Consider the following 24,074-nt stretch of genomic DNA (forward strand, 5'->3'; position numbering starts at 1 on the left):
AAAAAGGGATGTTTGGGGAAGGGTGTTCCCCATATCTCCTGTATGAAGAGGTGATTCATATAAAAATTTGACTTAGTAAACTAGTTAATATGGTTGTAGTAAGTAACTACAATTAGGATCACAGAATGATGGAAACTCTTACATATTGGGCTTGGTTTGTAAATTTTCTTTTGCTCTATCCTACACTATCTTGACAAGAACCTTCGTGATATTGAGATTGATCCCTCAATATTTTTTATATAATAAATAGCTTATTATGTCTACCAAACACCCTCGTTATCATGCCCTTTGTGTTAATACTATTCGATCCCAATTGCTATTTATGGAAAGTGTCTTGATTTGCTAATTTGGCATATCTATGGAATGTAGAGATTGTCATGAATATAATGGTGTTCATCCCATGTCTAAATTCACAATCTAATGCTGTTCCATATTTAGTAAGTTTTGAGTTAGCCCTAAAGACTAACTCCTAATTAATGGTGGATAAGGGTGAAAGCCTAAAGTGTGTGTTCCTCAAGGGAGGGGGGGCTTATAGAGGATTCTAAATGTATAATAGAGATATTGGGTAGGTTGGGCATGGCCTACCAATTTGAAGCATACTTTAGCTCCTATTTGCATACCTATCTGTGTTCTACATCCAGCTTGGGTCTAGGCCTAAATTCCATACCATGCTAGCTAGTGGAGTACCATATCTTCGTGTTAAGCCACTAGTAGCACTAAACTCTATTTGGCTCCATTTTACATGTTGGTTCTAGCATTGGGATGTTAAATGCTCTAGGACTATTCCAAGTCACTCCATGATTCTGTCCTTTTACTCCTTGGGTTGAATGCTTAAGAATCACATTGTCCTTTAGTTCCTTTGCTCCTTGGCTACAAGCTTGGGAGTTTGGCTTCGTACCTTCATTTCGTGGCCTAAGGCCTTCAAACTTAGGTTCCACTATGTGGTCCTTAAATATATGGCATATGACATATAACAGATAGAGGGTTTAGGTTCTATTTCATGGTTATCCTATGGTAAATCACTAAGGATAAAGGGTGAAAGCGACATGTGCTACATTTGGTATTAGAGGATATTGTAAGAAACCAACTTCCCGAGGTGTCGTAGGCTAAAGGATTCCCGAAAGCACGACTAAAATGATAAAGAGTTCATCGGATGAAACTTGAATGAATCCAAGATCGAGTCGAAGAGAAAGGAAACTGACTACAGTGCTCCTGGTTTATGTGGAGTGGTGCCCCACTTGAGTACCTTGCAGCTCATTGGTCCTCACCTTTCCTAAGGGCATGGGCCTTTCCTTCGGGAGGGAAGTAGAGGAGTAAGGGTACCTATACCGGGCCGTTAGGCCACAATGTTTCCCCCTAGTGTCCCGAAGTAAGTGTTGTTTCTAAGGCTTAGGATTTAAAGGGTTCTATAATCAAGTCTTATTATACCAAGGGATGTTATGAACCTAGAGGCTTGGTGTGCTTGGCTACTTGTGCTTGTGGGGAGTGTAGCCGAACCTTAATCCAGTTTAACCTGGGGAGGGGGATTAAGAGAGAATTTGGGAATCCGTGGATGGATGGCTAACACTCTGTTACTCATGCAATGAGTTGCTAAACTAAATAGGACCAAGTAGGAGCTGGTACAATATGCGAAACCTTGGCAAGGGAACTTAACTAAAGCCAAGGCTATAGTGGTCAGATAGACAAGGTAAGCTAGCAAATTGGAAAGGAAAAATTTATGGCTTACAGATATGTATTAGCGAGTACCATCCAATGAGATTGGGCAACTAAATTTGTTGCATACGTAAAGATAAAAATAATGATATAAGTGGGTACACATTTGGGTGCTAAGACTTCACATTTATTCCTTGGGTATAGATTTTGGTTACCTTTTCATACTAGATTATATGAGCTTACTCTTGGGCTTATAAGATGGACTGAGATGTTCTATTTGCACGAGTTTGCACTTGAGCTTGTGAATGAGGCACATTAGCAACTTAAAGTTATGCTTTGAGTTGGCAGGATTAATGTTAGCGTATCAGGGGTTACTATGAGTGGTTCCATATACTGTGAGTGAAAGTAAACCTTCCCTGAGTTTTCTATAAATGGCAAATAGGCTAGTCCATAGCTATTTAGCATGGCACTAATAGATCTTTCCTATGTATGATTATAAATGGATCAATCAAGATTGTAGGGATTAATCTATTGGTTCAAGTAATCATTGTCGTGCTCTTTCATATACTTTTCTTGGATTGAATTGAAGGCAGTGTGAACGCAAGCTTGAGATTTGATCAAAGTAGAGTTTGAAAAAAGAGTTCTCTAGAATGAAAGATCAAACACATAAATCATTTTCTCTTTTTTGAAAGATGATTTGCAATGAAATGTTAACTCATTGTTTCTATTCACATTACACAATCAAGAGTTTTTATCTTGATGCATATTGGTTATAGTGGTCTTACAAGTGGTGGGTTGTAAGATGGATAATGGTGAAGTGTTAAACCATTTTGTCTAGGCTTGCTATTGAAGACTTGAGTTATAATACTCAATTCTTTTACGGGGAACCTTATTACTGCTCCTTGAGTAACTTGGTGTTGGATTAATTTTGAGTTTGGTCGGAAAGAGAGTGGCATGAACTTGTCTGTATTGTGAACAAAAGTTAGTGGCATTGGGTGTTATAAATCTCAATCGGTGAGGTGTGGCATTTATATTGCATTTTGTCAAATCGAGTTGGCATGTGATACTCACATAAACTTTTGAAGTAATAACATAGGTGTTGGTCGTGGTGTTGCTCGATTAATAATCAAGTTATTGTGATACTTATGTCATATCTATGTGATAATAAGCAATGTGTTTACGATATTACTTGGTTAAATGATAATCAACCTTAAAGTGGTTAATGGTGAAATTAGTCTACTTGTAAGTAGTAGCATTGTAATAGCTTTAACTAAGTTCTTAATAATGATCTTTGATGTGCTAAGCTTATGTTGGTATCTTAGTTTTTAAAGGGTTACTTATTGAGGTGATGGAAAAGTTATCACATTCATTTACTATGGCTTATTGATTTATCTGTTAGCACTTGGAGTAAATTGTTAGATAGAGAATATGTGAATTTGAGGTATTGATATTGTTAACATTTGTATTAGTAGAAGTGGCACTATTATTTTGAGTGATGAGGAATTTTCTTTAGACCTTGATTTTTCATATCATTTTTCTTATTAAGTATTTTAGCTTTATACTAGATCTTGAAGATGATTGAAGAAAAGTGTTAGTGCAATATGGATATCTGAATATATGGTCTTCGTGATCAAATCTTAGATGTTTATTTTTCATTTTTTATTTGTATTGGGTGTTAAAAATTTGGGTATGATGTTTGATATTTAAGCATATTGGGTCATGAGAATTTGTGTCGAGGTGAACCTTTGTAAAATTGTTGGTAGGAGGAAGTTAGTTGAATTCTGAGAATTTATATTCCTAGATTGAGAGTCATTTTTTCTTTAGGATGGAAAATTTTCCATAAATTTTCTTAGATTTTTCTAATGGCTAATTTAATAATCATTTTGCTCGAAAGCCATTCAATTTTCAAAAGCCATTATAAAATAGTGAAAGGGTTGGAGTTGACTTTGATTAACCTAAACTTTAGTTGATAATTTGTAAGATAAAACTATAAGCTCTTGAGTTTGGACATTCCGAGAGGTCACCTAACCCAGTACTATTCAAGCCCAAGGACACTTAACCTCAAGTATCTCAAGACCCTTAACCGATTAAAAAAAGGGGTGCACTTTTGTTCATGGGCCCTTTCCCTCTATATTTGAACCCCATGGACTGTCTCTCAAGTCGTTCCCTTTGGTTGTTTACAATCCACCACGCTTCTTTACAAGTTCCCTTTATATTTGAACCCCATGGACTGTCTCTCGAGTCGTTCCCTTTAGTTGCTTACAATCCACCATGTTGTTCCCTTTGGTTGTTTACAATCCACCACGTTAACCAATTGGAAAAAGGGGTGCACTCTTGTTTATGGGCCCTTTCCCTCTATATTTGAACCCCATGGAATGTCTCTCGAATCATTTCTTTTGGTTGCTTATAGTAACCTAAAAGAGATGCTAACTTTTGGGACTAAAGCAATTGAGTTGAATAGAGTCTAGAGTTGAAATAGAAGAATAATTGTTGCACTTTTCTAAAAAGGTGACCCTTGTGCCTTTCTTTTATAATGTTGTGTTTGGTGGCAAGTTACATCTTGCATTTCGTAGACTCTATGAGAATAATGAACTCTCATTAATCTTAATTTGGTCTTAGTGGCCCTACACCTTAGTTAAGGATGGTGATGTCTAACTTAATTATTTGAAGTTAAGGTGTTAGTACCCATACTATACCTTAAACTTATGAGGAGGTTGTGTACCATATGTGTCAATCTCATGGTCTTCACTTTAGTTATAACTAAGTGTTGATCATGCATAGTTAGCCTCTCCAAAGTATACTTGGAGCTATTGGCTAAATGTGTTGGTGAGTTTATTGCTATATAATTGAATTTGAATAGTTATTTAGTTTGTGCTTGTCCATATTCCTATATTTGGTATCTAGAGTGTACCTTTCTGTTGGACAAGTATTTGACATGATGACATGAGTTTAGTGTCTAAATTTTGTGAAGGCCAGTTGAAAAGTGATTGTTGGTTGCTTTGCAATAAATGATTATTGGTAGACTTTGTCAAGAACTATTGACATTTATCAGATGGTATTGCAAAGGATTGTATCAGGGGTTTGCATGGTTTTTCTGTATTGGCATGTTGATTTTTCCTCTATCAATATCATTTGGTTACATTTATCCTATGGTGTTAGATTTCATAGAGTCTTGGATATGGTGATTCACTCTTTAATGATGTGTTATCTGTATTTGAGTATTGTTGAAGAATTGGTTTCAAATACTAAGTATAATATCTTTGATTTTGGTTAGCTTGGTTTCTAGAAAGCTTTGAGTGGTGATTGCTTTTACTTTCTTCTAGCTTTATTTTGGTGTTGATGGCATTGAAGTGATGTCTGTTGTTGATATTATTGATGTTGAGATTTGAGTGAAATGAGATGTCTCTCCTTAAAATTGATATTGATTTTAATTAGTTTCGATAAAAATAGTGTTAATGATTTGGCTGTAGCTTTGTGTTATTAGCATTTGTTTTTTGTTAATTAACAACTATATCCACATTCAAATGAACTGAGTAGCAAGTTAAGCTAGTTATGTTCTAGATGAAATTATTTAGTAGGATTGCTTTGGCTTTTCCTTCAAACATGGTTTAGTCGTGGATTATATTAACTTTACAAGAAGAAGAGTTAATGATCGATATTGAAGATGTTAATTCTTTATTGAATTTAAGTTAGGGATATATTGAATTTAAGTTAAGGATGATTTTTCTTATGCTTGTTACGAAGTGAGTTATGTCTTATTATAGATGGATTTATGGAGGATTGTTTAGTGATCATTTGTTGAGCATAGCTTTATTATACTTAACTTTTGGACTGATGTAGAAATGCTTTTCATTAGCTTAAGTATTATAAAGTTTAGCTTTTGGATGTGTTAAGGAGGATATTGTGGGTTGTATTATAATTTCTTCTTTAGCATTGAAGTTAATTCATGCAAAACTCATGATCATTGTTAAGCAAGACTTGGTTATAACCTCTTTTTTTGACTCATTAACTTTGGTGTTGAAGTTAGTATTTGCATCTGGTAATTATTAATGATGATTAACTATCATCTAAGATAGTTGATTATCCTTGTCAAAGGTTTGTGAGACACAAAATCCCTAGGCCCCAAAGTGGAGCCGGAAAGGGTGCCATGTGGTAGTGGCTGAAGCAAAAGCCAAACGAGTGTAACACGTTTGGACTAAAAGCTCTGACTTGGAAGGTCGAGAGCGGGAGTGGAACTCCCAACAAAGTGCTCAAGGAGCGAGCATGAAGCGAGCAATAAGCAAGGCTCCAAAAAGGGACCCAAAAAGGACCAACACATGACACGTGAAAGAGTCCGAGATGGAGTCCGAGATGGACCCGAGATGGAGTCCGAGATGGAGTTCGAGATGGAGTCCGAGATGGACCCGAGATGGAGTCCGAGATGGACCCAAGATGGACTCGAGATGGAGTCCGATATGGAGTCCCAGATGGACCCGAGATGGATTTTAAGATGGAGTCCACGATGGAACCGAGATCGACGGCCGAGACCGAGGCCGAGCCCGAGCCCGAGACTGAGCCCGAGTCCGAGTCCGAAACCGGGACCGAGACCGAGTCCGAGTCCGAGTTCGAGCCCGAGTCCGAGTCCGAATACTAATACAGGCAATTGGGTGAAAGCCCAAAGCGATCGTCCCCCAGTGGGGGGGGGGGGGGGGCTGCAGGGGGTTCCAAAAGCATAGTAGGGAGAGTGTGGGGGTTGGAGCCCAGTGGAGCTAGTTTGGCCAGGAAGGGCCAGTTTGGCCTAGGAAAGGCCAGTTTGGCCCAGGAAGGCCATACCCTGTGTTGGGTGATGAACTGACCACTGGGAAGTCCAAGACTAGAGTGAATACGGACTGACAAGTGGGGTAGCTTGGTGAAGTGTTCAAGAGCCGACTCTAGTTCCCCCGGGAGATCGACTGACCGATGCTACCTACTTGGATACCTGGTGTGGCTCAACAGAACCTCACTCTAAGCCCATGGCTAGAGCACCCAAAGGCGGAAGGTGGGGAGAGTACCCATGAGGCCTGCGTAGGGCCACAGTGTTCCGAAATGTTGTCTCGAAGGTCCAGACTGTGGAAAGGAAGAGGAGTAGTCCTCTGGTGTAGTGACCAAGGATACAGTCAAGTGGTGAGGAAGTCCCAGAGGACCATGGGACTTAGTGGTCGGGCCTGTGGGCCTCGATCTAGTGGCAGTGTTGGCGAACACGGCTATGGGCAGAAAGGGACTTGGTGAAGACTGGAAAAGGGATATTGGGGAAGGCTATTCCCCATGTCAGTGGGCATCCTAAGGATGCTAAGGAGTGGATCTGAAATGATCACTCATAGACGGATGGCCCAGTCCTTGAGAGATGGGACTGTGATGCAGGTGGTGTTAGACCACTGGTGTGACCAAGGTAAAAGGGCATGGCTTTAGCGTAACGGGCTGATATGTCGGTGGTACCTTGGGGTGTCGGTCATGGGATCGGACACGTGGAGCACTTGGATCTAGTGCAAAGGTTGAGTGGCGGGGAGGCCATTCTCGGGACTAGCAAGCCTAAGTCTGAAATAGGACTTATGAAGATTGTGAGTGAAACTCCTCCAAGTGGTTGGAGGTGTGGTTAAATGACTAAAGTAGAATGGAAAATTTGGTCGCTTACAAGGTTTTGTTAAATTATTATTGTTGTTGAATGATTTGCCGTTCTTCAGGATGGTGGATTCTTTAGTCGATAATGATTGTACATCTCTCTATTGATGGATGATTAATGATCTTTCATGATAGTTAGTTTCTCTTTGATAACTTATTGTTTTTCGCATTACAATATATAGTTTGCTTTGGATTGATTTTTTGGGTTTAAAACATTAGTAAGATGTTGTTGGTTCTTACTTAAGAAACTTGAGTCCTTCAGTATATTGATTAGGATCTATTTAGATTGATTAATGCAATAATTGGCATGAACAAGTGTTTGTTTTCTTTGCAACATTCACTTTGTTTTGTTGATTGTTGTTATGGTCAGTTTTGATAGATTAAATGTTATTTCCTTTAGGTGATACATTCGCGAACATTTTGCTTGTCAATCAATGATACTTTCTAGTTTTTAAAATATCTTTCCTAAGTTGTTTGGCATGCTTTCTATAATTTTTGGTAGTTAAGTTTTATCATTAAGTTTTTTTGATGATCTACTTGCTATTTAATTTTTTTAGATGGTTAATCCTATGACATTAACTTTTAAAAATCTTGGTGGTTCCTATACTATAATACTAATTTATTGGATGATAACTTACTTAGAATACTTTTATGTTTTAATCTAAAATTTATTCATTAATAATTAAGTCTCTAAGATATCATTATTTATGACATTGATATTGTCCATTTTTTAATCTTTAAATTTGGGCCAGTATAGACAAACTGACTTCAGCACTTCGTGTGCATAGTGAAATATTTAGTCATGAGGTAGTTACTATCAACTGATCACATCACCCACCTCTATATTGATGTTTCTTATTTTGGTAAAGTGCATAACTATGTAAATAATTCTAATTGCCTATTTCCAATAGTCTATTTAAAATTTACCAATAGGTTTGTTTTCTTTGCTTAAGAGGGTTGGGACTTCTACCTTCTTTCTCTATATCCCTGTGGGTAGAGGCGTATCACACTTTTGTAAGCTGGATGATATCTAGAATAGCAAGGGTGGATAACTCCATTAGTCATTTCCTTATTAGTGACAGTCGGAAGGTGTTTGAGTTAATAGCACATTTGTGTTAAATAGAGGGGTTATCTTAACTCATTTAAATTGGTGCATTTCTCACAAAGTGTGAACACCATAAACTTTTTCTAGAGTTATTTCCTTGGCGGTGCTCTAAACTAGAGTATGCATCAACAAGAATATCAATCTTTCTTAAAGGGGGGAGAGTGTTTGAATTTAAGTCCAAATACAAATATAGGCTGAGGGGTGAAAGCTCAAAGCAATCGTCCCCCCAAAGGAGGGGGGTTTGTAAGGGTTGCAAAGGTTCCAAAGTATAATAGGGAGATTATGCGTTAGCCTCCAGTGGAATCAATTTAGCCAGAAAAGGCAAATATAACCTAAGAAGGTTATATTTATGTGGTGGGTGATAATATAACCACAGAGGAGTCCAAGGCTAGAGTGAATATAGATAAACAAACAGGATAACTTAGTGAAGTGTTCAAGAGCCAACTCTAGCTTCCCTAGGAGATCAAATAGTTGATGCTCCCAATCCAAGTGTGGGTGGCACTACTTACTTGGATACCTAATGTGACTCATCAGAACCTCACTCAAGCCACATGGTTAGGGCACTTAAAGATCGAAGGTGGGGAGAGTACTTATAAGGCTCATACAGGGTCACAGTGTTTTGAAATATCGTCCCAAAACCCTAGACTATGGAAAGGAAGAAAAGCAATCCTTTAGTGTAGTGACTAAAGATATAATCACTTGGTAAGGAAAAATTATCTTTCTTGTGTTATCTAGGCACTAAGCCATTACAATCATAAAAAGAGCTCCTTCATTCAGTATTGTCTAAGCCTTGCAATCACTGAAAAGATCTACTTGTGATTCCTAGTGCTAAGTATGTTTAAAATTCACAAGTGATTTTTTCCTGATTGTTTTTCAAGCCAAAGAGTGACGGCTTATCCTGTTGTGTGTAAGCAACAAAAAAGAACGACTCGAAAGACGATTTATAAGGATTCAAATATAGAAGGAAATATCTTATGAATAAGAGTGCACCCTTTTTTCCAATCGATTAAGGGTCTTGGGATATTTGAGGTTAAGTGTCCTTGGGTTTGAATAGTATTGGGCTGAATAACCTCCCGGGAAGTCCAAATTCAAGAGTTTACACGTAGTCTCCAAATGTGAGTAAGGTTTTTTTTGCCTATACTCATGTTCTTGTCTCTTCTTGCAAAATAATGACAAATAAACAAAGACAAAAACGTAGAGAAGAAAATAAAAATGAGAAGAGAATAGAAAAAAACTCAACCTCAAACCCCAAAAGCATAGGTAAGGATAAATATATGTCATTCTTTCAACTCTACTTTACACAAATAATCATAAGTGGGAGAAAAAATGGTTAATTCAATACAAATGCATACAATAGTAAGTAGGGGTTGTTTTCCAACACATCTAAATGTTACTTATATACTACATAATTTTATAATTGTTCTTAACTGTTTCACGCTTATCTATAATAAGCATTGCCTAAGTTGAGTCTTTCTTTTTTGGATGCATAATCTTATGTGTAACTCCATTTTGCCTAATCTTCCTTCTTTTGCTCTACCTAGGAAAATACTCAAAATAAAACATTTACCTCTTCATCAGTTTTACAACAATTATAAAGACAAAGTGAAAATTGATTTTTTAATGATGAAGCTTTCTGTAGCATATGTAGTTTTCACCTTTTATTCTATAGTGATTTATCATAGGATAACCACTAAATAGAACCAAAACCCTTAACCAGGTGTCAAAGAGTAATAAATTCCCAAGCATATAGCCAAGAAGTGAAGGAATTGGAGTATGGAGCAACTTTTAACCGTTCAGCATAAAGAACAAAGGGACAAGAGCATGAACTAATATATAGTCCTAGAACATTTAACATCCCAATGCTAGAATTAACATGCAAAACAAAGCCAAAAGAGTTTAATACTATTTTGGCATATCAATGGCCTAACACAAGAATATAGGTATTCCACCAACTAACATGGTATGAAGTTTGGGCTTAGACATAAATTAGACGTAAAACAAGGATAAATAAAGCTAGACTATGCCTTAGGTTTGTTGGCCCTACCCAACCTACCCACTATCCCTACTATACATTTGAAACCCCCACAACCACCGTCAGAGATAATTATAAAAATTTATTAAATATGGAATGGTGTTAGATTGCAAATTTGGATATGGGAACACCATCATGTTCAAGACAAGATTTACATTATGTAGATATGATTAGCTTGTAGATTTAAACACTTTTCATAAATAATTAATGAAACCAACATATGGGGCATGATAGTGAAGGTGTTTGGCAAATACGGTAAGTTATCATGTAACAATATTAAGGGACTAGACTCAATATATGAGGGTTCTTATCAAGCTAGTGAAAAATAAAATAAAAGAGAATTAAGAGCCAAGCCAGTTATGCTTAGAAGACACATAAAAGTTCTTACCTTATGTTCTGACTAAGTATAAATGTTAAATCTAATTTACTAATACTTGAACAAAAAGGGTTGAAAAGGGAACCAGCAATACCAACCTTCATAACAATAAATAAAGAACATTTAAAAAAACTTTTCAATATGTAACTTTGGATATTTGCAATCACATTTATAACACTTATAGGCTATGTTCCTTCATGGTAGAAAAACTAAATTAAAACTAATCCAAAACCAACTTTTTAGGGTGATTTAATAATAGTTTTCCATATTTTGTTTATTAAGAAGTTTGAAGAGTTTGATCTTGTGAACCAATTGTTAGAAACCAAGTAAGGAAGGGACTTTGTTTTTAGATGTGTATGCCCCCAAATTTTATGTCTTTGCCTTGGTCTCATTGGCATACATAATGATTTGTTTCATCAAAGGTTTAATTTCCATGGATATATAGAAGAAAGTCAAGAAAGATTTCCAACAACATTAATTAATATTATCATTGAGGCTTAGATCTTTTTGCAAAACCATTAGTCAATAGGAAAGTTAATAGGGAAGTTAGTCCATCATATTTAGGGAAAAAGTAATTATTGCTACATTAGCTCAAATAATGGAGATGGAAATAATGTTAAGAAGTTTCAGTTAAATTAGTAAAAGAAGTATAAGGTAGAGAGCATTACCACAAAGCTAAACATTATAGCAAAGATTGTCCTCTTATGAAGGGGTGTGGTGTAATTTATTGTGAATATAACTCAATTGCCTACTATGATGGCTTTTCTACATCCTAAGAACATGAAATGAATATGCAAGTGTTTTGCAATTTTTAAGGGATAACAAAAGCTAAAAAATGTAGCAATTGAAAATTTGAAAGAGTCCACTGAATGAGGAACTTAAATTATATCATAAGTGTAAATTTTTCTTGGAATAAATTGAATATCTTAAGCATTTGATTTTAATATGTTTTGTGAGAGTTGATCCCACAAAAATCTAAGTTATGGTTGATTGACTTAAACCTTCAATAACACATGATTTCTGTAATTTCCTTGGTATGGCTGAAGTTTTTTAACATTTTGTGAAGGACTTAGAAATAGCTACTCCATTGATTGATCTTTTCAAGAACAAATTAAAATATGCTACTATTTATGATTGGGATGAGAAGTGTAAAGTGGCATTTTAGCAATTGAAAAAATAATGTATCTCTACTTTTGTGTTAAAGATTTTTTATTTATTAAGGGATGCCTCTACAAATTTGAAGGGTGATAAATTTTCATCATTCAAGATATATTAAGGATGTATGTGTTGGTGAAGAGGCATTTCTTTTGACTTGGGATAAAGTTAGATGTTGAAAAGTATGTAAGTGGTTATTTAATCTACTAGGTGGTCAAAGTTGATCATCAAAAGCTTATTGACATTTATCATCCTATATATATAACCAAAAATAAGTGGGATAATATCTTAATGAACTTTATCACTTATTTGCTCAAAACCTTTTGAGGAAATAATGTTATTTGGGTTTTTGTGGATCGATGACTCACTTCTTATTAGTTAAAATGATAATTAAAGCTTTTAGGCATTTATAAATTGGTTATTCAATCCCTATAATTTGCCGGGTGACATTGATCAAGATCCTAACTTCACATCCAAGTTTTGGCAAATAGGTTTTAAGAATTTAGAAACTAAGCTGAGCATATAAGTAATGGTGAGCCTCCACAGTTAGATAGGTAGATAGAGCACTTGAATTAACTGTTAGAATATATGTTGAGATTTTCTCATGGGAAACTTGATTTGGCAAGGAGAAGTACTTACATTTGCTCTAGTTTACTCACAATAGCATTTAACAATCAACTATTAGTATATCTTAATTCATGGTAATATATGGCTTTAAGCCCAAGTCTATTGTGAGTTTAAATTTGGCTTTGGTTTATACAAAATAAGCTTAAGTTGGCAAATTCAACATGAGATAGATTTAAGAAAATGATCAACATTGTCATCATTAGGAGTACAAAGTAGGTTTTCCTTAAGCTATCACATGTACAATAGTCTCTAAAGGAGATGGTACTGTTAAGTTGTCTCTATAGTATTATAGGCTTTGGACAATTTTGTAATGAATGAGGAATTTAAATTTTCTAGCTAGTTTGAAGATAAATACACTTACTAACTAGTTTGAAAATTCATCCAATATTTCATTTGAGCAAGTTTAAAATGTGTTTGCACTCTGGTAATGTCATGGATTAATCCATCATCTAAGTCATAAAGATTGATGTTGAAAAGGTTGGTGTAGCTAATATTCTTGCTCAAAAGTTGTTGGTTTAGTGAAATAAATATTCTATAGACTATGTTATATAAGAAACTGAAAATGACATGGAATTTCTCAAGTTTTGGTGAGTTTTAGTCATGAGGGGAACAACAATATTTGAAGAGCCCTTGAAAAACGTTTGGGTTACGTCATCAAACGATGGAGACTTCTACAGTTTTAAAAGCTCTCAGCGGGCTTTGTGGACACCTCGAAAGATCTCACGCTCAAGAGTGCCAGCCTCGAGAGTTTCCAGTTCTCTGGGTGCAGCGAGAACGAGAAAGTTTAGGATGATCACCGGGGGTAAAGTCTTATCCTTTTTGCTTGTCTTTTTAATAGCCGTAGTTTCCTAGGGCAGGGAAAACCTATGGCGGAGGTGGACGCGACGGTGGAGTTCCTTAAAGCAGTCATGGAAATCTCAAGGACAGGCGTGAAACCTGATTGGATAGAGGTGGAGTATGGTCCTTATGGCATCCGTGGATATAAGGATTCTAGGCCTAAACGGGTTAAATCTCAAGAGGAGTTGGAAGAGATTGACAGGAAGAACAAGGAGCTGTGGGAATTGCACAGCCGTGGAAATGTATTTGGCACTATTTGCTCAAAGTGGGTTCGCTATGGGCGCTGTGGATTTGATGATTCGGATCCCTTGTGTAGCAAGGAGCATCCTCCAGAGTATCGAGGTAAATCAGGCCTCATCCTGGATAATGAATTAGCGTTCGCTCGCCAGAGAGTCCAGAATGGCCAGGTTGACAGGAGGATCTTGCCTCCGAGTGGATGTAAGTCATTGAATCATGAATGACGATCATTCTCCCGCAAATTTGATTTTGCGCGTTGCCATTATCCAAGAGGTGAGTCTCCTTGCTCCTTGTGTGTTCTCCAACCTCTCTTTGTAGGCCGGAGAACGGTTGGGCAAGCTTCTGTATATGGTACCCCGATTTCTTTGCTCGGTAAGATCATTAGCCAGGTTGCCATTGTTATCACGTCTGGAAAGGAGAGGGCAGTTTGTTTATCTTTTTCTTTGTTCTCCTTTCTCATGCACAATGTTCCAGAGGACGTAAAGGCTGCAGTTGATGCTGTGATCAACAGAAACAATGCCTTTAAAATTGAGGTTTTTGCTTTAATTATAACTCCCTTCTGGTGTCAGCTTTGGCAGCAGCCGTGCTGCTGGTGAGGGAGCTCCAGCCGCACGCTGATCAGAGAGAAGCTGCTGGGGGAGAAAACAGAAAAACCAACAGAGTTCGTGTCACGATTGTCAGCGTGACGTGTAAGTTAAATCGCTTAGAATTGCTCGCTTGATCTCCGGTGGCTTGTTCTTCTTTTGTTTTGGATCTAGACAAGGCCTCCCAAATCCTCAGGATGTTCAAGATTGTAACCTCCTAACTTGAGTCCTGATCGTGTCTAGACAGTGAGATGTGTATCTGAGGAGCTGCTTTGGCCGAAGAAGAGGTAGGTTTTTATACTTCTCTCCATTCCAGCTATGAGAAACAATGACATCCTGTAACGATGGTTTCTCAGGCCGTCTATAGTGGAGACCGTGTTGCAACACAACACACTAAACCATATGTGGTCTTCTCTTAGAAGATAGAATTCCATCACTGTTGCATTGCTTACTCAGGAAATAAAATCCAACCCAGAAGGCACTCCAGCAACTGAGGCATGCTGCGGTGGCTACGCCCTCGTATGCATGGAGGCATGCTCTCTTCACCGCGGTCGTTAAGCCCGCGGCCAAGCACAAGTTCCTGTTCAAGCACGGCGTGCCTAAGCACATTGAAGCGCGGCAGGATCCCCACACCACTGCCAAGCTGAGACAGCCACTGGAATCGGTCGCGCCCAAGGAACGAACCTTTGCTTGAGAAAGATGGAGAATGTTTTGGTGATGCTTCTTGTTGTCCTGGTGCCTGGCAGCACAAAACGAATTAAAGTTTTAAGCACAATTCTACAAGAAACACACGCTAGAGAAACTCCTCCCTCGCTCTCCTTGCCTGGACAATCTCTCGAGCGAAGAGATAATTCCTGTTCAACACTCAAATGAAAGCATTGAGAGTGAAAGAATGATGTCAGTTCGTTAGTATTTCAAAACGTGAAGGACTCTGAAGATAGCCAGTATCGATCAAGCTCAAGACATAAGATTTAGGAACACTAACCTTTGCTTGATAAAGATCGAATCAATACAAGGAGAATGTTTTGGTGATGCTTCTTGTCCTGGTGGCTGGCCTCGCAGCAGCTCGGCAGCAGCACAGCCTGCAAAACTGCTCCTTGGCCACCCCCAGCACCGAGCAAACTCCAAACGAGACAAAATGTAGCACAATGAGGCCAGAGTACCTTGGCAAATAAGCAAATTTTGCCTTTGTCAGCATCAACTGGACACAAGATAACGATTACCATATTGGTGCAGAAGCAGTGGTGATGTCCAAGAAGGGGTATGGCCACCTGAAGTTGCAAAAATTTAGCTGTAAATTCCATCACAACTCTTTTCGATCTTACCAGCTTACGCCTGTAGCATGCATTATCCACAAGAAGAGGGTGTAAGCAACACTCCACAGGGTGAAGTAGGCGCACCGAAACCATGGAAAAGGCTGCACGGACGACACAGTCACGACCACCATTTATAATTTCATATACTAGAACTCACCATGGTGTTCACCATGAACTCTGTCAGAATAAACAAGGCGTTGATTCCATGAACGTTGATGTTGAGCTGCGGGATGTAAGTAAAGCAACGTGTTTTATTTCCGAGTCGATCAAGAAACTTACGAAGTTGTTTCGAAATCCGGATGGTATGACGAGTGGAACAAGAACGAGCCAAAACATCGCATCCGTGAGCAGCACGGCTGGAGCGGAGATCTAGCCAGAAAAAAAAGAAAAGAAAAGAAAAAGCAGGTGATTATAGCTTGCAAACTTGCTGACACGAAACAAAATACCTGAAACAAGATTTGCAGCAAGTAGCCCAGGCATCCAGCATTGGTTTCTTCCGGTGCTGTCGAAGCACGAGGTGATGAAACACCAGCTTCCTCCGGCGATCCCTTGAGAAGCGAGACACTCTGGGCGGTGTCTGTCTCTCGGCCACGATTGCAAAACATTCCTTTCCCACTCACCAGCGACGCAAGCTACAAAACAGTCCAGGCTCACGAAAGTAAAAAGTAAAAAAACGCCTTTTTGGTAGGAGAGGAAAAGTTACCGCGAAATAGACGACTGTGAGAGTGAAAGTCCACCTGCAAGGAACACAGAAAATGATGCCTTGAGTGGAGGCTTCACACATTTTCTACCTACAAACCGAGAGTTAATTAGTGCTGAGACTTATAGAAAGGAAACAAAGCTTACTGTGTGTAGAAGCGATAGGAGAAAACCCCGTGGAAGCAGAGATCATAGACGAGAATCGGGAGAAAGTAGACGAATCCCAGGGCCCGGAACGCCAGCAGCCATCCAGGATGCAGCGCTCCAGCGCAGGCCGCCCACACATCCCCATCCGCCACAAAATCCACACTCCCCACGCCCACAGTCACCTCCCTCCGGGCAGCATTCCAAGCGCATCGCGTCCCAAAGCGCTCGTACTTCCAGATCAATGCGATGGATCCACATACCACCAGCGCGACCTCCACAATGCACAGCATCGCCGGCCATCGCTCCCCCACCAAGCTCCCAAACGCCATAGCCACCGCCTCTTCCCCCCTCTCTCTCTCTAGTTCTTTGCCCTAGGACCAGTCTGTTGAATGGCCTGCCACGTGGTGCCTCGCCATTGGCTCCAGGCCGAGGTCTCTCTGTGGGCAGTGGGTCTCTTTTGTGAGAGCGTTTGCTCGTCCTTTTCTTCCTCCACGTTTCCCTCTCTTTCTTTCCCCCTCACATTTTTCTTGTGGAGCTCCGAGATTTGTGCCAGATCTACGCAGCTCATTGTCTTGTGGCCGTGAATCTCGATCCGGCTTTTAGGGTTCTAGCAATGCAGAGATCTCCCCGGAATTGATAGCCTAGCGCATTGGATTCGCGACAAAGGAATGTCGCTTCGTGCTCCCAAGGGCGTGGGGCTTGCATGGCAGCCTGAGAATCCAGCGCTCCTCGGCCGGGCTGGCAGCGTCGCGTCAGCGAAGGCGTCATCAAGCTCCAAGAGTAGAGGAGCTCTTTTTCGTGTCAAGGGGGGCGTTGCTCGTCACAGCATGGATTTCCCACACAAGAACAAGGAAATGGATTCGTGCTCCTCTCAAGATCGCGAAGATGTTTCTTCCAAGCGATCGACCACGAGTCCGTGCCTTCCTGGTAAGTTTGACGCATAGGTAGCTCGTCGGACTTGATTTTTTCTTGCTCTTTCGATCCAGGGATCATCTATCCTCCAACCACGACTGTGGGAAAATCGACCAACATCTTCTGGCAGGAATGCATGGTGAAGAAACAAGATCGAGAGGCGATGCTGGGCCAGAAAGGATGCGTCGTGTGGATCACTGGCCTCAGTGCTTCAGGTGCTGTTTTTAAGGTGAAAGCTTTGGCTCTAGCAATTCTTTTGACGTGATGTTCTTGCTTCTTTCCTTCCTTCCTTGGCTGGCAGGGAAGAGCACTCTAGCTTGCGCGCTGGATCACGCACTGCTCAGCCGGGGGAAGCTCAGCTACGTTCTCGACGGAGACAATCTCCGCCATGGTCTCAACAACAACTTGGGATTCAGTGCCGAGGATCGAGCTGAAAACATTCGACGTGTTGGTACTCATCTCGATCGACACTTTTTCCAAAAGAGAAAGTTTGTTTAATGTTTGCTTGCTTTTCTAGGTGAAGTTGCCAAGCTTTTCGCCGATGCCGGACTGATTTGCATTGCGAGCTTTATATCACCGTATAGAAAAGATCGCGATTCCTGCCGTCAGCTACTTCCCGCGGGAGACTTCATTGAGGTGAACTGTCTCTTTTTCTTTTGGACCAGATATTGAAGACTGCCAGCACAGGTCTATCTCAAAGTTCCGCTCAGTGTTTGCGAGAAGAGAGATCCCAAAGGCCTTTACAAGCTGGCTCGTGCTGGAAAGATCAAAGGTTCCTCTTTCTTTTTTCTTTTGTAGCTTGCACAGCGCTTTAAGTTGGTTTGTTTCAGGATTCACCGGCATTGATGATCCATACGAGGAGCCTCATAACTGCGAGGTACTTACTGCTGAGACTCTTTTCTGGTTTCACAAGTAAAGCATAAGCCAATGCAGATCGTAATGGAGATAGACGACGGTGCTGTTCCCACGCCTTCGGAGATGGCCGACACCGTTATCTCGTTTCTCGAACAAGAAGGTTACTTGCCTGCCAAGCAAAACAGTAACAATTGCTCCGGTGTACATACCAACATTGACTGTGAAGGCTAGAGAAGTTTGCTTGGAAACACGGTAAACTGTTATTCCTTTCACTCTTACTAATCCATCCGTTTCCTTTTTTCTAGTAAGAAAGCCTGCAGTTTTGGAAAGCTTCCACGACGAGCTGGGCCGTCTTGAGAGAGCTCTGTGGATTCTGACCCGTGATCAGTCTCCCATCAGCCACGGCGTAAGGTGTCTGCAGCCAAAAATCCCGTGAGTTCTCTAAACAACGAGCTCTCCAACTTGGACAAACTCACCCAGTCTGAGCCAGATTCGTAGCGTCCTCCCAGCTTCTTGAGCTTGTCCTCGAGGAGGTATGGAACTTTGTCAGTCTTTCCAACCGCGGCTTCCTCCGAGTTACTGAAACCAGTCACCTGTGACAAGAAGAAAGCGTTACAAAGCGTGATCCAAAGAGTTGGAATGGAAGAAACGCTACCTTCTTTCCCTTGACGATGGGATCACCGTCTGGAGTGAGCGGGCCACAAAGGCCGACTGGACCGTGGCACACTGCAGCGACGATCTTGCCATCGGCCCAAAACTTTTCAACCAGCGCTATGAGCTCCGCGTTCTCGGCAAAGTCGAAGCACACTCCATGTCCTCCTGCGAAAGAAAAAGTGAGACCACACTAAACAATCGAAGAGCTTGCCTGGCAGGAAGATCGCATCGTACGTGTCGGCAGCATCTTTGATCGCGATCGACTTCTCCAGTTTGTCTTTCAGGCCATGCTCTGATAGAAAACCAAGTAGAACCTTACACTTCTTTTTGGAAAGAAGTAGAGAGTACCGTTTTGATGAAAGCGCTTGACATGATCAGTGGTGTAGTTCTCCGCAAGACTGTTTGGATCTGGAGAGAGAAGATCACAAAAAAGACTAGTTGCAAAGATCCAGAAAGATCATCAGCACAAACCCAATGGAATGGCGCCTCCTTTGATGCTTGCAACATCACACTTGGCGCCTTGTTCGATGAACTCGTAGTACGGTGCTGCCAGTTCCTCGGCCCTGTGACACCGCTCAATTGGATTCGATCACAATGGACTTACCAAAGCCCGGTCTTCTCGTCCACCGCCTTAAAGCGATCGCACGAGGTGCACACAAACAAGACGCGCTTCTCCGCCATAGCCAAAAGCAAGAAATCTCTGTGCTTGTAGAGATAAAAAAAGTAGACGAACCCTTTCTATGTATTCCACGTGTTAGAACAGATATGGAATATAAAAGAGCTTCTTTTCTTTGATCGTAGACTTTCTAGTCGTGCGTAGGGGCGGCAGCGTGACGAGCTGCTCGAGCCAAGGGACCAAACAGCTTCTTTAGCTGCTGAACTCGATCGTTGTGACAGCCAAGGATTGCGGGAGAAGGCTTGGCATCCGCTGCTCCTTGATCGATCAGCAAATCAAAGCCTCCAACCTGTGAAGACATCAAACTAGATCTTCACTGAACGAGAGAAAAGCTTACTCTTTTCGGAGAGCTTTGCGCTGGTAGACGTCGCTCCATGTCTACAATGGAAAGCAAGTCGTCCAGCATTCCAAACTTGAGGTCGTAGTCGGATGGAGTATCAGCAGCCAGGCTCGGAGATGCATTTACCTGCACTTAAAACCTGTGAGAGAAAAGAAAGCTTGTATGGTACGTACTTCGAGCAACCACGGCTTGAGAGACTCGTCCACGAGAATGTCGTATCCATAGAGCTCGAAGCAGTGCTTGTCCTGGATGATTACGTTTTGCACCGCTATAAGTGACCGGATGATTATCATCTGGATGTTGTGGAAGAGCTCGTTCACGGCCTTCTCTCCATGCTTGGTGATCATGTGTATCTTCAAACTCTGTAGTGGCCTGGTGAAAGAAATTTGTTTAATGCCAAAACATGTGAATGGATCACTCACCATTTTGTTCCATTCTTTGAATCGTAAGTTGGGGCCGTCTTCTGTATAGCAAAATTCGTGAGATGGACGTAGTTGTTCAAGATATCTTCTTTCTTCATGCTGAAACGCGTGTTTGTGAATCTCGCAAAACCTGATCTGTATAGGTAGGCCTGGAAAGATCGAGTAAAATGACCTTCAAGACGTAGAAATGGCATAACAGGGAGTACCTTCAGTGGTGTATATGCCATGACCAAAACGTAGATCCGAAGATCAAATTTTTTGCCGCCGACCAGGTAAGGATTGTTGATGTATCGTTGAACAATGTAGCTTTCCACCTGGCCATAGCGTTCATTTCTCAGGAAATCACGAGAGCACTCACCTGTGGATTATCAACTTTCCATCGATGATCCTTCTTCCATTCACTGATCTGCCCGAGCTTGTGGAACAAAAAGATACCTCTTCCTTGTGCTTTTCCAACGGGTTTCATTATCCAGACTCCCTGCAAGGGAATTTCTATAAAAAAATGTAAAGAAAGAGCTGGATCTTAGCATACCGCATTTCGCTTGAACTGCTCCACAAAGAGACCGTATTCTGCGGGCAAGGCGTATGTGGGTGGAAAAAAATCGTACTTTGCAGCTTCCGCCGATCGACTGTCTTTCTCAAGTGTTTTCTTCATGCGCTTCAAGTTCTTGATGAGCAAATCTTTCCGTGTCAGCTGTAGAGAGCATTCTCAGGTATTACACCACTTCACAAGGACATACCTTTTTAGTGCATGGATTACAAGAATGCCTGGGAAATGTACCTCGTAGTAGTTTCTAAAGTGATTGATCCTCTGCAAAGAAAAATTAGCCCAAGGCTGATGCCACAAGAGCGTCGTGTACCTGGTGGTCTGCGAGATGGATATGGTCGAAAAACTCGTGCAACCAGCTCACATCGGACCAGAAAAAATCCCAATCTAGCTCACTGCATCGCCACACTCGAGCATAAAGCAAAGAAACAATAGCTCCAAGTACCTGTCCGTCTCGCTCCACTGCCGGGCCTTCAAAACTTCGTAGATAACTGTCTTCCAGGAGCAGCGAAACCGGATGCTGGAAAATTCACAGAAAAAATGATTCCAGCAAATGTAGAAGAAAGAAGCAAGCATATTACTTGGGGTTGGGCTTTCCAAGAATTCTCTGAGCCATCCAGCTGAGCAGCGGCACAAGCAGCGATGGACGAGAAAGCAGCGAGCCCTAATCCACGCAACGAGTCTCGGACACCTGAAACGGACGCCGTTGACAGTTTAGAACATTCCTGTCGGTTACAGTTAAGGAACTCTCCCGTTGAATATCCCCAAAACCCTAGCTCCTCCTCTACCTAGAAATCGCTCTCTCCGAAAAGAATGCGCCATGGATCGAGCACGGAATGCTCTTCCAAAGATCTAGGAATCGAGAATGCCCTAAACTATAAACCCTAAAGACAGAAGGCGGGCTGTTTAAATCCAAATTCAAATTTCAAATTCCAATCCAATGTGTATACACAAGAATCCGATAGAAGGTAGCAAGCCATAGCCGAACTTACTTGCCGCTGCCATAGCCGAGCTTGGTAGCAAGCTGCCCAAAGAGTCCTGAGTTGGGTGCTTCATTCGGATTCTCATGGGCTATGGCGCTTTTCTCTGGCAGTGGAGACGCTTCGGCTTTGTCCTCTTTATTCTGTTCTTTGGGATGAGCTTGGTCGGGGGCTCCGATTGCCTTCTCTGATGGCTCCTCTTCCTTGACAGTGTCTTGAGCAGCGGGGATTGGATCTTCTCGAGCAGACGTTTCAACTGGTGCTGCTGTTTGATCACTCTCCTTTGACTCCGGGACTTGTGATTTCTCTGGAGCTCCTGTCAATTGATCGCTCGTCTTCTCCAGCTCTCGAGGCTTTGGCGCCGACTCCTGCGTTGGAAGTGCCTGTGGCTCTTCATCTTTGATTTCCTCGATGGTGGGTGCATCGTCGGTCCGCTCCAGTGTTTCATCCTTGGCGTCCATGAAGTTCTCCCCGTTCTTTGGTGCTTCTGGTAAACCTTTGTCACTCGCATCCACAAATCCAATGTCCCGCTGCGAGGAGCTATCTTCCACTTTGCTGCCGATCTCGTCTTTCTCAGCTGGAGATTTTTCCACTTTGCTGCCGCTCTCGTCTTTCTCAACTGAAGATTCTTCCACTTTGCTGCTGCTAATTTCCTCCGGGCCTCTCTCGGCTTGCGCTCCCTCACCTTTGCTGGACTCGCTCTCCTTGGTCGCATTGATAGAAGTCTCATCGTCGAGCTTTGTCTCCGCGGATTGCTGTTCCAAGCCGGATGATTCCTTCAAAGCCTCGTCAACCTTTGAGTCGCCCAGATGCTCATCGGCGGCTGGTGCTTTCTCGCCAGCCACTGTATCGTCGAGAGGCGCTGCTTTTTCCTGCTCTTGACCCATCGGATCGTCAAGAATCTGCTCGTCTCCGTGCGTTGGAGCACTCCGATCGTCAGCCACCTTTGGGTCGATCTCACCACCCTCTTGTTTCTCGCCTGAAGTTTGATGCTCGCTCGGAAGCTCGCGCGGCTCAGCAGAGATCTCGTCAGTGCCTTTCTCGCCCTCAAACTTTGGAGGCTGATCGATCTCCTTTGTGTCAAGTTCTCGGCTGACAACATTCTCATCACCTTCCGTTGGCTGCTGTAAGAAAAGAGCAAGATCACTACTCATTCAACGAAAACTCATCAGTTCTTACCTTGGCAGCATCGTTTCCCTGATCAACTTTAGCTTGCTCCAAGGACTCCTCCCCTTGAGCACTTGAGGAAGACTTAATGTCGGGTTCTCCAGTGTAAACATTGCTGGAAGACAGTTCTTCCACTTGTTCGGGAGTGACTTGCACCCCCTTGTCGGACGTAAAAATGCTCCCATCTTTCCTCTCATCGTCACGAGTTTCGGAAGTTTGTGGAGTCGGTTCTTGAGTCTGTGACTCCGCGGGGGCCTTCTCATCGAGATCACCATCTTTGTCCTTGTAATTGTAGTTCGTGGGGACTGCTTGGAGCGCGTCCGATGGTTCTTGATGCTCCGCGATGGCTTGAGAAGGCAACCCCTCGGTTAGACCATCCGATTTCCTAAATTCAAAGCTATCATCATTGTCTGATAAGAAAAAACATCCATCTTTAGTCGGACTGATACAGAAAAAACCCTCGAATTCCATACCTTTCTTTTCCTTTTGCTGGATCAAAGCATACTCATCCAATGGCACATTCAAATCCTGCAAGAATCACGATCCGAATTGATACTTTTGTCGAATTATTATCGAATTTGCTTACTCTCGAGTCGGGCTGGCTGGAAGGAGCCTGAGCCTCGGTGCTCAGCTCTTCCTCTTCCTCAACCTCACCCTCTTCACCAGGAATAGAATCATCGATAATCTCTTGCTTAGTGCCGTCCTCACCACCGCCGCTATGACTCTTGGGCTTGAGCTTGCTCCCGAGTTTCTTGACCTTGTCCTTGGCCTTCTGGAGCACGGATTTCTTCTCCGGAGTTGTGCCACTGCCGCCCTCCACAACCTGTGCCTCATCCTTGACGTGATCTATCGAAGTTTCGATCGAGAATCAAGCGTTTAGTCTTCAAGAATGCGATGCTAGAAAAGAAACACTCTGATATATAGTACCTGGGTGGTGCTCTTGAGCCATGCTTTATCTTGTAGTGAATAGACTATCCCCGACTGCGTTCTCGCAAATCAAGCAAAGTGTTCTGAGCTCCACACCAATCGCCAGAAGGTTTATAAAGCGGCCGGATCGGACGGACGAGGGGAGACGTGGCGGCATCCAGCGGCGCGGGCCATGTGGGTCCGTCTCCT

General features: G+C 41.7%; 6 protein-coding genes across 8 annotated transcripts; 2 read left to right on the plus strand and 4 right to left on the minus strand.

The window, feature by feature from the left end:
- Window positions 1–13,355: 13,355 nt before the first annotated feature.
- LOC9630221 lies at window positions 13,356–13,901 on the plus strand. The gene is made up of 2 exons (XM_024661470.1): window positions 13,356–13,387; window positions 13,443–13,901. The coding sequence occupies exon 2, from the start codon at window positions 13,452–13,454 to the stop codon at window positions 13,881–13,883; it is 432 nt and encodes a 143-aa protein (XP_024517238.1). The 5' UTR covers window positions 13,356–13,387; window positions 13,443–13,451; the 3' UTR covers window positions 13,884–13,901.
- Window positions 13,902–15,213: 1,312 nt separating this feature from the next.
- Window positions 15,214–16,555, minus strand: LOC9629751. The gene is made up of 8 exons (XM_024661469.1): window positions 16,406–16,555; window positions 16,263–16,350; window positions 16,006–16,191; window positions 15,839–15,928; window positions 15,717–15,782; window positions 15,569–15,660; window positions 15,467–15,514; window positions 15,214–15,406 (listed from the first exon to the last, which is right to left on the minus strand). The coding sequence occupies exons 2-8, from the start codon at window positions 16,341–16,343 to the stop codon at window positions 15,250–15,252; spliced, it is 720 nt and encodes a 239-aa protein (XP_024517237.1). The 5' UTR covers window positions 16,344–16,350; window positions 16,406–16,555; the 3' UTR covers window positions 15,214–15,249.
- Window positions 16,556–16,834: 279 nt separating this feature from the next.
- Window positions 16,835–18,480, plus strand: LOC9630222 (adenylyl-sulfate kinase 3). 2 transcript variants are annotated; one of them, XM_002987457.2, is made up of 7 exons: window positions 16,835–17,332; window positions 17,392–17,532; window positions 17,619–17,768; window positions 17,835–17,953; window positions 18,005–18,089; window positions 18,148–18,194; window positions 18,251–18,477. In XM_002987457.2, the coding sequence occupies exons 1-7, from the start codon at window positions 17,074–17,076 to the stop codon at window positions 18,401–18,403; spliced, it is 954 nt and encodes a 317-aa protein (XP_002987503.2). In that variant the 5' UTR covers window positions 16,835–17,073; the 3' UTR covers window positions 18,404–18,477. The 2 variants fall into 2 exon arrangements, 1 of the variants encoding a protein (XP_002987503.2); XR_002990543.1 differs by having other exon boundaries at window positions 17,192–17,332; window positions 17,392–17,546; window positions 18,251–18,480.
- Window positions 18,405–19,571, minus strand: LOC9629752 (glutathione-independent glyoxalase HSP31). Its single transcript, XM_002987526.2, has 7 exons — window positions 19,431–19,571; window positions 19,298–19,389; window positions 19,175–19,234; window positions 19,038–19,118; window positions 18,828–18,991; window positions 18,649–18,765; window positions 18,405–18,587 (listed from the first exon to the last, which is right to left on the minus strand). The coding sequence occupies exons 1-7, from the start codon at window positions 19,505–19,507 to the stop codon at window positions 18,474–18,476; spliced, it is 705 nt and encodes a 234-aa protein (XP_002987572.1). The 5' UTR covers window positions 19,508–19,571; the 3' UTR covers window positions 18,405–18,473.
- LOC9630223 (probable tubulin polyglutamylase TTLL9) lies at window positions 19,551–21,669 on the minus strand. Its single transcript, XM_024661432.1, has 11 exons — window positions 21,393–21,669; window positions 21,257–21,331; window positions 21,125–21,206; window positions 21,046–21,075; window positions 20,797–20,958; window positions 20,623–20,742; window positions 20,471–20,578; window positions 20,265–20,413; window positions 20,016–20,214; window positions 19,840–19,968; window positions 19,551–19,791 (listed from the first exon to the last, which is right to left on the minus strand). Exons 1-11 carry the CDS (start codon window positions 21,425–21,427, stop codon window positions 19,633–19,635), a joined length of 1,248 nt encoding a protein of 415 aa, XP_024517200.1. The 5' UTR covers window positions 21,428–21,669; the 3' UTR covers window positions 19,551–19,632.
- A 45-nt stretch (window positions 21,670–21,714) lies between these two features.
- On the minus strand, window positions 21,715–23,984 carry LOC112341414 (spore wall protein 2-like). 2 transcript variants are annotated; one of them, XM_024661461.1, is made up of 5 exons: window positions 23,886–23,984; window positions 23,545–23,804; window positions 23,432–23,486; window positions 22,971–23,368; window positions 21,715–22,912 (listed from the first exon to the last, which is right to left on the minus strand). In XM_024661461.1, exons 1-5 carry the CDS (start codon window positions 23,905–23,907, stop codon window positions 21,800–21,802), a joined length of 1,848 nt encoding a protein of 615 aa, XP_024517229.1. In that variant the 5' UTR covers window positions 23,908–23,984; the 3' UTR covers window positions 21,715–21,799. The 2 variants fall into 2 exon arrangements, with proteins under 2 accessions (XP_024517229.1, XP_024517228.1); XM_024661460.1 differs by having other exon boundaries at window positions 21,715–22,915.
- Window positions 23,985–24,074: the final 90 nt, after the last annotated feature.

This window comes from Selaginella moellendorffii, unplaced genomic scaffold (assembly GCF_000143415.4).
Source record: "Selaginella moellendorffii unplaced genomic scaffold, v1.0 SELMOscaffold_82, whole genome shotgun sequence".
NCBI classification, from domain to species: Eukaryota; Viridiplantae; Streptophyta; class Lycopodiopsida; order Selaginellales; family Selaginellaceae; genus Selaginella; species Selaginella moellendorffii.